Here is a 16289-nt window from a genome sequence, read left to right as displayed (position 1 = left end):
TAAAAATTACATAGGCTATGTGTTTGTTAAAAATTGTTCAGAAAAATATTTTACTAATTAAAAACTTTACAACTAAAATAAACTTGGTGATCATTTCCCATTTCAGGGGCTCACTGAGATTAATTAAATATACCAAAGAAGATTTGAAAAAAATATATATTTCATTATAGTCTGAAATATGCCATCTAGATAGTATTAGAAAAACCAAATACTTTATCATTAATGAAAATGCTTATTATGTTTATATAAGTTGTGGTTGACTCCTGGTAGATACCAGGAGTATCTGAGCATTGCTGTAACCTTGCTGTTTACAGACTTTAATTCAATGTCTGCACTGGAGATAGAATTAGCTTGATGATTTTAAGGTATCTCCTGGGCATCTCCTGCTAAAAATCATGCAGCCTTTTTGTAGAGATAGGCTTAAGACTAAATAAAATATAAGTCCATTTCTCTGGCCCTGCCATGGACAGTCTTCCTTGAAGAGTGTGATGGAATATTATATTTTCAACTATTGGCATAGACATTGGCCATTGTTCATTAAATCACCAATTGATGAATAGCAATGCTGGCCAACTTACTAATTGGTTCATCTCTTTATCAAATGTTAGTTTTATACTAGGTGATTAGCTTTGGTGCCCATTTTTGCTCTACATTTAGAAAAACTTTTAGAATAAATAGGAAGAAACAATATTTGAGATCAAACGACCCTAAGAAGTCTGAACAGATTGTCTAATGTTAACCTACATAAATATTGGCATTCATATAGTCCTCAGCTAGAACAATCTAATCTCTTCAATGAAAAAACAATAACAACAAAGTTTATTTCAAAATAAGTCACTTCATTATAGACCAAAATCCCTATACACTTGGAAATGTTCTCATATGTGTCATTTTGTCATCTCAAATCAGAACTCTATTAACTCTATAACGTAAAGAAGATGTCACATAAACTATATCTATAAATTAAGTCTATGAAAATATATGATTCTCCAAATATATATACTCATTTAGTGATAGGCTGTTCTTTTGAAATTCTACATCAATGTATCTTTGATACTGAAAACACATATTCTATGTCTGATGCTCCATATCATAAAACTCAGTCTTACAGATCAAGATGCTTCATGAATTACACTTGACAGTATATACTTCTTTAATATATATAAAATGACAATAAAAAAAGCAGAAAACATAAAATGGTCTGTGTTGATGTGCCTGCTCTGTCTTCCTCTCTGTTATGTATAATAGAGAAAAAGTATTTGCTTTTGCAGTCTTTTCCAACAAAACACTTCTGTTCTTGCGGATATTTCAAGTTAATAATGCAATTAGAATGAGTGAATTAAACTCATGGTAAAATGGAAATTCATAAAAAAAAAAAAACAACAACATGATGAGCCTTGGGCAGGCACTTTGGAAAAAGGGTGTCAAGGCATGAAAATGGAGACAAGAAAAATGCTTCATGGGTTTAAGCAGCCTCAGTGCTCCAAGCTGCTTTGCCAAGCTTTACAGGGAAAAAAAATAAACACTTTGGAGGTTGAAAATAGAAAAAGCACAAATTCAAACCTAATATTCCTTTTAATGAAAAGCTCTACTAGTGACCTTGATGCTTTGACAATTTTGGATCATGCATGCAAAATAATCAAACATCCATTCTCTATTCAGACAACAAGTGAAAACCTTGTTTCCAGACAAACCAGCTTGTGACTGCTTCCTTATCTTCCTACTGGTGAAGGGTTTTAAATGCCTATTGTCTTGAAAATAGATAATACACAATCCTTGCATTTAAAAAAAAAAAAAAACACCTGTCTTTGATTTTTGATTACTGAATAAACAGAGATGACAGAACTGTGAACATCTTTGATTTTCCCCAAAATCACCTTTTAGAGGAAAGAAAAGTAACTGTAATGCTAACTATTCTGAAGTGTGCTTGAAAGGGCATCCTTACCAAGCTCCACAGGAGACAAAGAAAAGAGTTTGACAAAAATTTAAACATGCATAGAAAAGCTGAAGAAACAAAAATTTAAACAGTTATTGAGCTCAACCTAACACTCAGTTTCAACAGAGAAATATGTACAGAGCATCACATACTACTGATGGTGGTAGCATGCAGACACCAAAATTGTCAAAATTTGCAACCTGCATAATACCTTTGGTTGAATTGCTCCAACGGTTACCTTCAGAATAATGGGATAAAGTCAGCAGATTGACACATGAACCCCCAGCGCCAGATCCAAAAACAGTGATTCTTAAGGGGTCACCACCAAAGAATCCAATGTTCTCACTAGTCCATCTTAAAGCCTGTATGAGGTCAAGGAGTCCATAGTTTCCTTTTGCAGCCTGATCCCCTGTGCTTAAGAAACCTGGAAGATTGAAATAAAAGAATACCTTAGATCACCTTTTTGAGTTGACATGAATCAAACAGACATTCAATTAAAATACAATTAAAGAGGGGCGCCTGGGTGGCTCAGTAGGTTGGGCGTCCGACTTCGGCTCAGGTCACGATCTCGCGGTCCGTGAGTTCGAGCCCTGCGTCGGGCTCTGGGCTGACGGCTCAGAGCCTGGAGCCTGCTTCCAATTCTGTGTCTCCCTCTCTCTCTGCCCCTCCCCCATTCATGCTTTGTCTCTCTCTGTCTCAAAAATAAATAAACGTTAAAAAAAATTAAAAAAAAATACAATTAAAGCTTGGGGCGCCTGGGTGGCTCGGTTGGTTAAGCGTCCGACTTCAGCTCAGGTCATGATCTTGTGGTTTGTGAGTTCGAGCCCCACGTTGGGGTCTGTGCTGACAGCTCAGAGCCTGGAGCCTGCTTCAGATTCTGTGTCTCCTTCTCCCTCTACCTCTCCCCTGCTCGCACTCTGACTCTCTCTATTTTTTAATAATAAATAAACATTAAAAAATACAATTAAAGCTTGTATTCATCAAGGTGAGTACAGTACAAATTCTTTAGTAAAAAATTATTTCCCACCAGAATAGAAGAATATACTTGAGGAAGAATAGTAGACACTGAAATCTGAAAAGTGACATTTATCCTCCCCAAGTTACCCAGGTAATAGGTAACAAGGGGCAGATAAAGAGAATGAAAACATTCTGAAAAACCTCAAGGGAGACATTCTGTAGGCCAAGTTACTTGGTGGAGATATTTGAGATAGTATCATGGGGAATATGAGAATGTGCTTTTGCATAAAACACTGTGTCAGTCCTCAAGTTGCTCATGATCTAACATGGTTGGAATTTAAGGAATGTGTAGCACAGGGGCAGGATGTGAGGGTGATGAGCACGGGTATTTTTCTAAGACTTGTGCATAAAATTATATGCAACTCTTTGCATGTAGATATATATGCACATTTTTATCAATGATGGTCCATGTTTAAGAAATAATCACTGTGTTGGGGCGCCTGGGTAGCTCAGGCAGTTAAGTGTCCGACTCTTGATTTCGACTCCAGTCATGATCTCGGTGTCCTGAGATTGAGCCCCATGCTGGGCTCTATGTTGAACATAGAGTCTACTTAATATTCTCTCTTTCTGTCTCTTTCTGCCCCTCCCCTACTTGCGCTCACTCTCTCTCTCTCTCAAAATAAAATAAAATATAATCTTTAAAGGAAAAGAATGAATCAGTGTGTTAGAGGTAATTTGAGAACACATTTGGAATACCTTAAATGCTAAACCGAGCATATTTGCTCAATTAGAAAACAACATAGAATAATTGGAGGTTTTTAAGAAGTTCAGACTCATATATCTAGAATGTTTAAAGCTCTGCTTAACAGTAAATCTGATAATGAAGAGGAATATATATTGCATAATACAAAGAAAGGAAGTAGAAGAAAGTTTATAGGGATCTGAATTCGCAGATTGGCAAAGACCATTGAAAAAGGGGGATAGAAAAAATATTGTGGCTGTAACAGCTGGCTGAGTAACTTTCTTTATATATGAAAGTTTTAGAGAGGAGTCAAAGATAGTACTTTAATAATACTTTAAACATATTCACTCATTTCACCGACTTAATAGCTTTTATATTATGTTTATTACAACTTGTAAAACAAATATCTACTCTCTAATATATTTCCACATTTGCTATAAATGAAAAAGTATAAAGTAATTCATAAAAGATTCCATTTTATAGATTACTCACATATTGTGTAGGAAATATTTAGAGATATATTACACATAAATTGATTATATTTAGGGATATAATTTCCAATCTCACCAAGTGTATAGAACTCATCTTTTTAATTAGATATATTCCCTTATTGCAGACCCATTAGAGGAACTCAACATAAAAAAAAGTAAAAATTACTTTGTTCAATGTGAAATATACGTTTATTTTATAACTGACATTTATACCTGACTTTTATTTATAAGTCAGGAAGTCAGTGATATTTGTGAAAACCAGACTGTGATAACAGTACCTATCAGTTAAGTGAATCAATCCATACCCAAAATGAATAAAGGGACAGGAAATTCTTAGGATCACTGTAGGAAGCAATAGATGAAGACAAATCTTTTTGAATAGTTTTGCAAAAAAAAATATGAGGTAATGTTGATTAGTCATTCTTTTTCTATAAGACCAAAAAATTTAAGAAACAAAAACGCAATCTCTAGTCCATTATGCGAGCATATGTGTTCATGTGTGTGCACGTGTGTGTGTGTATGTGTGTGCGTGTGTGTGTAACCACAAAACCAATCACCCTTGATACAGAGGTTAATTTTTAAAAAATAGGATTCAAATAAATATATCTTTCTGGACATACTCATTACTTTTTTATTAAATATACATAACAATTTAAGGAAATCTTCATGGTATCTTCTTAACATAAAAGCACTTTTGAATATTCAAAGGTCATATAAATGAGAGCATATTAAAATACAAAACAAAAACATGGCAAACAGCTCTTTTAACTTTATTTGCTATTAAGTAAATTTTGGTATAAGATAGAACCATTAGTTTAAGTTCCTGAAGGGGTCTGTTACACCTTTTTTTCTATAAACATGGACTGATAGTGTGAACTCTGAACACAACCTTATGAAAGGATTACTATGCACTAGATACAAGTGACTCTTGAAGGATATAATAAGGGTGTGTGTGTGTGTGTGTGTGTGTGTGAAAGAGAGAGACAGAGAGAATAAATGAATGAGAGAATGGGAGTACACTCTAGGTAGTTTATTACCTATAATTTTATATCCAGATAGAAATTAGATTTCTGAATATAGCTTATGCCACTCAGCATAAACCCCAGGATTTGTATTTAATTCCTTTTGAAATAATATTGAATAATTCCAGTATTATTCAAATAAATCTCTATATTCATACAAAATTGACTTCCTAATAAAATAATCATAACTCAATATGTAGCATGTAGAGAACCATAGTAATAATATTATTATCTCTAACTTAACTAAAATATAGGGCCTCTATAATTCCAGTTTTAGTAGCATCATTTTAAGGACTCTGGTAAGTTGGTCAAGTAATTTTGTGTTTATATCATAATACTTGTAAAAGCATGTCAATTGGCCAAAAAGCAAGTTCTAATTTATATATGATTTAGTGAAATCTTATAGCATCATCAAGAAAAAATAAAATAAAGTCAATTCAATTCCAAAGTTGCACTGTTAAGTCATAGCATGGAAAATGGAGTAAATCATCAGATAAAAGATTGTGGTCCTAGGCTTGGAATGCCCAAGCTACTCTGTCAAACTTCATTTTTACCTTTCATTACAGAATTTCCTTTACTATTAATTTTTATTTCATGTGTATGCTGTAGTTTATCTATATCTATCTATCATCTATCTATCTATCTATCTCTCTATCTATCAATCATCTATCATCCTCTAACTAAAAGCAACTGATCATTAGCATGAATTAGGAAAAAATAATACCTACTGCCTTTATTAAGGTCAGCCAGCCAATCAAAATCATATCTCTTTAGACCTGATAGAGTAATACTACATGCTTTTATGAATTCTTTGATTTCTGATGCTATATTCAAACAAGAGTTTGTGGCTCAGCCAAGAGCAATAAATGAGGAAAGTTAAGTAAATCGCTGCCTCAAAAGAGACACAGTTCGCTAATTACCCAAGTGATTTGCATTGGCAGTATTCTTTATACTTTGCTATCCAGTGAAGTGTCATTTAAAGTTCTTTTTAAAATTGACTTAGCTGCTGTGTCCTTAACAGCAGAATCATTTCAGATCACTCTACTTGGAATTTTACATTGGACTTCTCAACTACAGGCCAGCCATGGCAGAACTCAATTTTGCAAAGATCCCAGTGTTCCTTACCTTCCTGATTACTTTCGAGAAGGTTTTTCCCTTAATGTCACTTAAGTCATTCTTTATAGTCATTCAATTTATCAGGCCTTTCCTGGCTTTCAATTGTAAGCTCCTAGAATGTATGACTAATTATTGTCCTAACACAATTACACATTATTTTGTAATATAGAATAATAATGATTACAAGTTCTTCTTTTTGGGGGAGATAGCAACAGAATTCTCCAGAAAACAATATTTACCTATTTAATTTACTTGACTCATGAGTATAAAACCTGAAAACATTATTACATTTAAACTTAAGGTAAACTTTTCAAATTCATAATTACAAGTATGCCAAGAATTGTTTCAGTGGCTCATGTACACACTAGAATTCTCACCAACTATGTGTTCAAATAGAATTTATTTAATGCCTTTTTTTCCCCACCTAAAAATTAGTCCTACTAAAAAAAAAAACAAAAAACAAAAAACTTCTCCAATCATTGTTTTTACTACCTGGACTACTAGTTTTACTGATCTGATTAAATTTACTGAGCAGGGTTTGATGTTTACCTGATCTGGCAACTAGGATTACTTTCAGGTGTTAGAAACCAAGCAAACTGAACATGGGTCCACAGGCCCTTGGAATGGAAAAATCAGATCAGGCATAAAATAAATTGGCAAGGGAGAAATAAATAAAAACAGATAATGGCTGTAACCAGCTGTTGGCTTGGGCTACTGATGCCCACCAAATTCAGACAGAAAGACCTGAGAGAGTAGGAGAGAAGCTGAGTTAAGCTGTCTGGCAGCAGCCCTGCAGCTTCTTGGTTGACCCGATCTATATTCAGGTCGTTTACAGTATAACTGTAGAGACAACATATTTCGAATGTAAAACAAAAGGAAAGCAGGGTGCTTCTCAGTAAAAAAGATCTAAACATATTCAAGGAGGACACTGAGAGTAGCAAAAATGCAGACTGTTTACATCTGAGATGACATCTAGATTTTCAGAAATTAAGATGTCAGTGATTCTAGGGGCGCCTAGGTGGCTTAGTTGGTTAAGCATCCGACTTTGGATCAGGTCATGATCTCACAGTTTGGGGGTCAGAGCCCTGGGTCAGGCTCTGTGGTGACAGATGAGAGCCTGGAGCCTGCTTCAGACTCTGCCTCTCTTTCTCTCTGCCCACCCCCGCCCCCCGCCCCCTGCTTGTGTTCTCTCTTTCTGTTTACAAATTTGTATAAATAAATAAACTTAAAAAAATAAGATGTTAGTGATTCTATGTTGTAGTTATGCTTTTTTAAGGGCAGAAGGGCAAATCTGAATGCCTATGCTTATAGTGTTTGATATGTGACAGTGTTAAATATATATATATATGTATGTATATATATATATATACACATACATATATATATACATATACATATATACGTATATATATATATATAGGAGTCCTCAGTATGTGTTCGTGCTATAAAAAAGTAAGAAAGAAATCTTGTCTGTTTATCAATGCTGTTGCCTGGATACAGACGGTTGTGGTTGGTCTTTGAGTCAAATTGATAAGAACTTCAAAATAGAGGCCATACTGAGCATTCAAGAGCCTGCCTTCAAGACATGAGACTTTGAATGATAGTGAGGCATCCTTCTAGGGACTTGGGAATATAGATCAGAAAAATAACTCATTAAGGATTTTGCATCTTAAACATAAAAGGATTTAAAACAGTAGGATTAATATCTCAAAACCTCCCAACTAAAAATCCGACTGAAAATCCCATGTACTAACTTTCCTTGTCTTCTTAGCTGCCAAATCCAGTCTGTTCTTCCTCTGTACTCTGTCTCTATTTCTTGCTTTTCACTCCTGTTCCTGACTTACTCTAGTTCCTCCTCTTTCTTTCTTAGACTCATGAAATTCTTTGAGCTAGTCATTCAACCTCCAAACTTTCAGCAAACAAGTCTACCTTGCATTCTGTCACCAGACTCACTTTTGAAAAATATTCTGTTCTAATGGTGGGCATTGTTATATCAAATAAAACCCTTACGTTAACACATATTGGACAGTTTCTCCTCAATTTCTCTTTGAGTCAGGATTGTTTAAAATATGATGGTTTAAAATTCCCCAAATTGGACAATTTGGGGTCTGTGTAGGGAAAAAGAATACACATAATATTATTAATTACTCATCACCTCGAGCTTAACTTCCCTGCTAATGTGTTCTTTTGAGAGCTATCATCTAAATTTTTCTTAGAAAGCAATAAAAGACAAAGTCAAAGTAATTCCCTTTTTGTATGTATCCTCCAGAAAAAACTTGCTCTGAAATGGGTGATATCTTAATATCAAATAACTTGGTGGTATTTCCAAACTTTATATCTTGGTACATTTACTATCTATCTATCTATCTATCTAATCATCATCATCTATCAACTACCTATTTTTTTTATTGTGAGGTAATTTGCTTTTTAATGGCTCGTGTTTGGGAAAAGCAAACTGAATTACTGGCCACATCTCTTGATTGCTGACAGCTGACATGGAAAAGGTGAAGGTGACTGCCAGCAGATGTCTGGAAATAAGACACCTGTAGATGTCTCTCTATTTTTCAATCTTCAAATTTCCCATATGTTTGCTATCTCCAAGGTAAACAGGTGAATTTGGTCTGTCTATATTACAGTCAATGGTAACATTTGTGACTCTTTCCCCCATAAATAGTAATGAAGAAACAAAGGTTCTGGTTTGCTTGGCTCTGAATTGTGTACACTATTCCCATCTCAAGGATAGCCCAAGATACTAGGGAAAAGGTAACACTCAGTTCCTGATCCCATGCCATCACCTCTATTCTTCACCCCAACCTGAGGCTGTTAATGTTCACAGTTCTTGGTCTCCATGTCAAGAAATGCTTATGCAACACTCCTTGAGTTAGGCTTTGTGCATTTTCTGGCTATTTGAATCTGGACAACAGACCTAGTACCAAAACTGATAAAATTCCCATCCTTTCTGAATAACTGTTCTCACAAAGAAGTGAAAAAGGACTCTCCCTTCTAAAAAAGCTATTTAGAGGAAAGAAATCACATCGTTAATTTCTAACTGTTCTGATTATGCAGGAATGTGTCTAATGACTTAAAAGCATAATTTACTTCAAAGCAGGACATTCAAGGAGACACAATGGCTGCCATATAAGAAAAATCTTCAACACCTATATATATAGTTCAGAACTATATAGCTTCAGGAACAGTAAAGACTATAAGAATATTCCAACTATCTGTCTAATGCATATTTTGGTCTTGTTATAATGTGTGTGTGTATTTTGTAATTTATCATTTGTATTTACAATTTGTTCATCTTTTTTATTTCCTCTGAACTGGATGCTCCTTTGTACCTGCCCCCAAATGGCCATTCTGTACATGTTTTCTGAATGAAGGCAGGAATTAACATGTTATAATTCTGTTATAATATGGATACCAACAATTAAATTCTTTCCAAACAGAAAAGGTCTATGTATCTTTCTTTGATGGCAGCACTGAAGTGAGAAGTTAGGAACCTCTCAGCAGCCAATCTGTTTGGAAATTGCTCTTAAATATAGAGTGGATGGTAGCAACATTAAAGGGGGAAAAGTAGAGCCATACTGGGTAGAGACCTCCTGATGGAAGAAGAGGACATGCCAACCAGCAAACTGGCCCCGACATTGACTCAGATTACCGTCCCAAGGACATAAAGTTAGAAAGGCATTTGAGATTCTCTCAATAGTTAGTGTTGTGAAAAAAGCACAAGGCTTTAATAGGACAACTTTGATGTACAAGCAAGTTGCTGGGTAAGTTAGTCAGCCCCTCTGTGCCTCAGTTTCCTAACAGATAATATTAATAGTAGTACCTACCCTACAGAGTTATCATTATTAAAAGATAATATCTTGACACACAGTAGGGCTTAATATATGTTAGTTAAAACTGCTTTGGTTTTAATTAACTAATTTGACATTTTCCTCATTTTCACCTGTTTAATTAATTTTTTTTTCCATTTTGATTGAAAAAATATGAACTTCAAAAGGATTAAAAAGAAAAAAAAATTTGGGGTCCCTGGGTGGCTGAGTCAGTTATGCATCAGATTCTTGATTTCGGCTCAGATTGTGATCTCATGGTTTGTGGGATTGATCCCTGTGTTGGGCTCTGCGCTGACAGCACGGAGCCTGCTTGGGATTCTCTCTCTCCCTCTCTCTCTCTTCCCCTGCCCTGTTTGAGATCTCTCTCTCTCTCAAAATAAATAAAAAACATTCAAAAAAATTAAAAAAAGAAAAACAAATTTCAATTAGAAAAAAGTTAAATGTATGTATATAGACAATAAGGTTAAATTAACCAGAGGTTTTTATTTTATTTTATTTTTTATTTTATTGAAGAATAATTGCCATACAATATTATATTAGTTTCAGGCATACAACATAGTGATTCAACTTCTGTATACATTACAAAATAATCAGTTCAGTAAATCTAGTTATCACTCACCACTATACAAAGCTACTACAGTATTATTTTCTATATTCCCTGTGCTGTACATTATATCCCAATATGACCTATTTATATTTTATAACTATATTTTATTTATTTATTTTGATCCCCTTCACCCATTTTGCCCAACTCCCAACCCCACTTCCCTCTGACAACCACCAGTCTGTTTTCTGTCACAGAGGTTTTAAAATTGTTCTACAGGCTGTGGTTGGCAAGACAACTGACAATACATATGTTGCCCTCTAAATTCTAGTCAGGTTGTAAGGATATTTGTTGTGACATAAACACATTTAGGGAATCCTATTAAGCATAGAAACCATGTTTGTATGCATTGTAGATACATCCTTCGAATACAACTCAAACATATAATTGGGTTGAATTGTAATGAGAATAGTTTCATAAGCCAAAATACTGTGATGATGACTAAATAGAACACGTGGCATCTTGATTTGCTGATCACTCATTATTTTAGAATAGTCAGCAAAGTTGCTGAAACATATTAGTAGTACATTTTTTTATGTAGAAGAAAATAGCAGAAAAAAAAAGATAAGTGATTTTTTTAGTAATTTTGACTATTATAAAACAGGCAACAGTATTCAACTGCACATAGCTGAGACCTGAGAGAGACGGAGGGATGCTGTGTTCTTCAATCCCACACTAGCTGACCTCTGAGAAAGATACAATTAATTAAAAAAAAAAAAGAAAGAAAGAAAGGTAGGAGATAAGGTCTGGGTAATGAATAAATGTCTGGTAATGAATAAACTTAACTAACTTAAGACAATTTAACTAATTTCATATGAATGTTAACCAAACCAGATTGTTTTATATATTTTGTTTCTACTATAGTAGGAGTTTTTGAGAAGATAATATTGTCCTAAGGTATGACTAATAAAATTTGATAATCTTTAATGCTGCTTCCATTGTATTCTTCTCTACTAAAAGCTACCCTGATTTACCAATTTAAATTTTTTTTTATTTTTGAAAACTTTCAATATTACCAAACATTTCAAAAAATAGTACACAAATTTACCATGTATTCATCACCCAGATTTCCCACATATTAACATCTTCTTTCCTACCTTCCTTCCTTCCTTCCTTCCTTTCTTCCTTCCTTCCTTCCTACCACTAGTTCTCACTCCCCCTCACACCATCAAATCTAGAATCACATGCTGAATTTAGTTTTCTACTTAATCTCCTTAATTTTGAACAATTTGTTGGTCTTTCTTTGTTTTTCTTAACCTTGAAATTTTTTAAAGAATACAGATCAGATCAGTTATTATGTAGAATGTTCTTCAATTAAGATTTATCTGATGTTTCTTCCTGATTATATTTCCTCAGGTTATCAATTTTTGACAGAAGGTCCATGGAAGTAACGGTGTGTTTATCTCAGTTCATCAAAACAACAGGCACACAATGTTGATTTGTCTCATGACCACTTGGTTAAGGTGGTAATTTTCCATGTTTTTTCACTATTAAGTTACATTTTTTCCCTTCACAGTTAATAAATATAAGGTAGGCAGACTATATTGATACTATGTAAATATCCTGTTTCTCATCACACTGTCATCCACTAACTGGCATCTGTTTATGATTCTTATCTGAAACAAATATTAATTTCATCATTTATTTTATTGTTAGTTGGAATTGGCAGCAAGAAAAAGGCCTTCCCTTCTCTGTACTTTGTTTTCATTCATTTATTTGTATTGTAATGGACTCATGCGTTTTTATTTTATTCTAGGAGTTTGAATCTTTTATCATTTATTTTTATACTTAAATTGTTCCTTATTTGGCCAGTAGGATTCCCTCCAAGCTGGCCCCTGTGTCATTTTGACATGTCCTTATCATTTTCGAGCACATGGTTACTTCTCCTTGAAACAATAAAAATAGTATTTTTGCAAGAAACCTCTAACTACTCTTGGGGTGTTGGACTTCCCTTTGGTTAAAATTTCTGAATACTCTTTTCATATATAAAGCAATTACATTTTTTTTAGTAATTGCAAAATTAATTAAATTTCCAAAGTAATTTAGTAAAGGTAAAGTAAGATTATGAAAATCATTTACAAAAATAACAAAAATATTTAGTAATACAAAAAAGCAGAAACTGAAGCTTATTCTTGAATTTTGGAGTATAAGGTATCTCATTTGTGAAAAAGTGTCATACAGTGAGGTTGAAGCCACTACCAACTAGTGTTGGAACAACACTAACTAATTTCACCAACACCACATATAAAATACTAACATACCACCACACACACACACAAACACACAACTACATACCAAACAAAAACAATGGCAGTAACAAATCTATGACTCACCCTAGCTAAAAATATTTTAATGCCTCAAAGTATACAGATTATGGAAAGAACATAGTAATATGGGTTACCTGGAGTGAAAATCTACAATATAAAGTAGTGGAAGCTACAATATGAAGATTACACTCAACTACCTTCCAGTAGTCAGATCTCTGATAAAACTTGAATGATAATCCAAATTTCTCACTCTCCCAAATTTAAAATTACAAAGGTTATTTATTTATTTATTTATTTATTTATTTTTTTAACTAACTTTTCCTAAGAAGTTTCAATTAGTGATTCTTAAAAGGCAAGTTTGTGAACCCTAGATTAGGACCATATGGTATGCCTTTGAGAGCAGCTGCTGAATGTACATAAAGGCACCAGAAGGGACCCAAAATATCCTGAGGCAAACCAATTCCAGGGACCAATGTAGCAGCACTAGCAGCTAGCCTTGTGTAATCTCATTTACTAACGTCAAAGGGATATATGATAGGTGTTACTTAGATGTTAACAATAAATCCACCTAATCTTGAAAATTGGAATAACTTTTGGGTTTGTACTTGAGCATAAGTAACACAGGGCTATTAGCCCCTGCAATCCATTGGAAGTATGGTCTGAAGCCCCAAATCTATTGCTGTGTTAATCTGTGAAAGCTCACCAAGGAGAAAATTACTCATGTAACTTGGTCTTCAGTTGGAGGAATTTTTCAAAAGTCTTCCTAGACCAGCAATTCCTACAGTAGCTAAGATGGATCTTCAGCTCAGAGGGTCATGGAATGCTGTTCAATAGTGAAGGAAATATTGAAACAAGTAGAAGGTCAATTTAGAAGAAGCAGTGATCTGAATCTCCCCCAGGGTGCCCTCACATTAAGCTTGGATTTGTAATTGAAAATAAATCTTTCATGTCTGGGTGACAAGTCTGAGGTCCTGTCCTGGGTACAGTTTTCACTAAGCATTATATTTTCCAGTTTGAAGTCACTGTCCTTTTCAGCTGGTTTGACCTGCAATGCCAGAGTAGGATGTTGGCTGCCAAGTGATTAGCTATTCAAGAAAAAAGTGAAACTAATCTCTGTATTAATATACATGAGGGGAAATGAGAAAGAATCGGAGACTCGAAGGCACGGAGACTGATGTTACAAGCTGTGCAGTGAGGCATACTCCCCCGGATCCAGTAGCAGAATCAAACCCCACAGAGGAAGGGTGACATGTGGCAGAGGTGGTGCAAGAGACAGCTGCTGTGGGTTGAAGTGACAGCTTGATTCTCTAGCACTTTAATGGAAAGAGTTACTCCTTTTTCAGAATAAAAAGAGCATCCTGTCATTATGGCACTTAGTAAAATGCATACAAGCGCAGAATTCAATTTTTCCTTTACATTGAGGATTGGAGAAGTGCGATATTGAAGAGAAGCTATGATTTTTCTTTTTTTAATTTGCTGACCTACAAAGCACTTCTACATCACTTTGTGGCTACCGAGGACCTTTATATAAACAATTTTCCCTCTGTTAGAAATACCCCTTCTTTCTCTTAGAGAATTTGATAATCATGGAGATCAATTAATATCACAAATATGAATCTTTTAATGAAAACAGTTGATTAAATCCACATTCGGTGGGACCTACTCTTTTCCAGGCATTCTGCTAGTTTACCCAATATATGTCATGTCCTCTGTCCTTCAGAAAGTTAGTTTTCCTTTGAATGTTTCTTGAATGTATTCCTTGATTTTCCTGCAATCCCACCATGGAGAGAGTGTGTGAAAAAGATTCTGTGGACTCTACCTGTTTAACCAGAAAGTCTGAGAGAAGGGCCCAAAATATGGGGGTGGAATATGCACTTTGAGCAAGTTCCAAGGTGAGTTTGAAGCATACCAAAATTTGAGAACTCTGATGTCTTAAAGGTAAAGAATGTAGGGAATCCTGACGAAAAATATTAGGGCTGGAAGGAACTTTAGTAACTAGTGCAACCACATATGTTACAGATGAGAACACTGAGGGTTGGAGAGTGAATATAAATTATCTGGTGTCACACAGCTGGTTAGGACCCCAGTTTTCCTGTCTTCTAAGCCCAGTGCTTGCAAAGAACACTGTTTTGGATTTCTTAACTCAAACAATGCATTGCATTGTATATGCTCCCCTCTTGTTTTTTATTTAGTAATCAATTATTTCCATCAACTATGATGACAAAAGTTTGGTATATGAAGCTCTCTAGTCTCCTGACCTTTTCTACAGACTACCCTTCATCCACCCTTAACTATCTAGACAAGCAAGGGTATTGTCCCATGCAAAAATTAGATCTCCTTCAACAAAAAATGATTATGTGAGGCCCTCCTATTCTACATACCTTTATTAATTTTTCTTGCAGTTAAAAATGCTAATTTTTATTTACAAGTTATCCTTTTATTTCCAAAGTAAAGTAAAAGCTGGATTTTAAAGTGTGAGGCAATAGGGGTGCCTGAGTGGCTCAGTTGGTTAAGATTCTGACTTTGGCTCAGGTCATGGTCTCAGGGTTTGTGGGTGTGAGCCCCGTGTTGGGCTCTGTGCTGAGAGCTTAGGGCCTGGAGCCTGCTTCGGATTTTGTATCTCCCTCTCTCTCTGCCCTTCCCCCACTCACTCTCTCTCTTTCTCTCTCTCAAAAGTAAATAAACATTAAAAAGTTAAATAAAAATAGAAAAATAAAATGTGAGGCAATAAAATCTTTAATCTTACTTTTAAGGTTCTATCACGTTGGGGGAAAAAAGTTCTCTTCTACACTAATTTTATTATTCTCTTTGCTAGGAAATTCTTTTCAGAGTTGAAATATCTATGTAGCTTAAGCCAGTTTCCTTTTGTTCTGTGCTCAGAGAAGATGCAAAACATCTGGCAGGTTCTTTTGGCAGGATATCCAAGGAAAATCTTTACTCTTCAGGCAAAATAATCCAATTCCTTTTTGTCTACATTGTGTGGAACTCCTCTCCAACTCTTATATAAATGGATAAATTGCATAATGGAGATGAATATTTGTTGATCAGAGCCAACTTATAGTAGTTTAATTTGCCATTTCTTTGAATAAAGTTAATTATAACAAAAGCAATGTTAATAAATTCTACAGGAAATAATTTGCTCTTTAGGTTTTTCATCTGTTAGCCATGCCAAAAGAAATATCATTATGCAGCATGTTAAGAATTTTTTTTTTTTTTTGAGCTTATCTAAGAGGAAAGGCTGGCTGGTAGCCTGCATTTGACCAGCCTTTACCAGGTGTCGTAGGGGTGCCTGTAAGCAACTTCATGGTGAGGAAA

At 34.7% G+C, this 16289-nt stretch overlaps 1 protein-coding gene across 10 annotated transcripts in view; it reads right to left on the bottom strand.

Moving 5' to 3' along the window:
• The window catches only part of NLGN1 (neuroligin 1), an 832721-nt gene that overhangs the window by 5629 nt on the left and 810803 nt on the right, over window positions 1-16289 (bottom strand). For 7 of the 10 annotated variants that reach the window (XM_058730519.1, XM_058730518.1, XM_058730516.1 and 4 more), the window contains one exon: window positions 2148-2360. In XM_058730519.1, coding sequence (XP_058586502.1) covers window positions 2148-2360 — 213 coding nt within the window. The remainder of the gene's footprint in view (window positions 1-2147; window positions 2361-16289) is intronic. The other 3 variants (XM_058730520.1, XM_058730523.1, XM_058730525.1) reach the window with 1 other exon arrangement.

Source organism: Neofelis nebulosa, chromosome 5 (genome assembly GCF_028018385.1).
Source record: "Neofelis nebulosa isolate mNeoNeb1 chromosome 5, mNeoNeb1.pri, whole genome shotgun sequence".
Classification (NCBI taxonomy): domain Eukaryota; kingdom Metazoa; phylum Chordata; class Mammalia; order Carnivora; family Felidae; genus Neofelis; species Neofelis nebulosa.
Note: the sequence above shows the minus strand (reverse complement) of the source record. Positions and strands in the feature narration are given on the sequence as shown.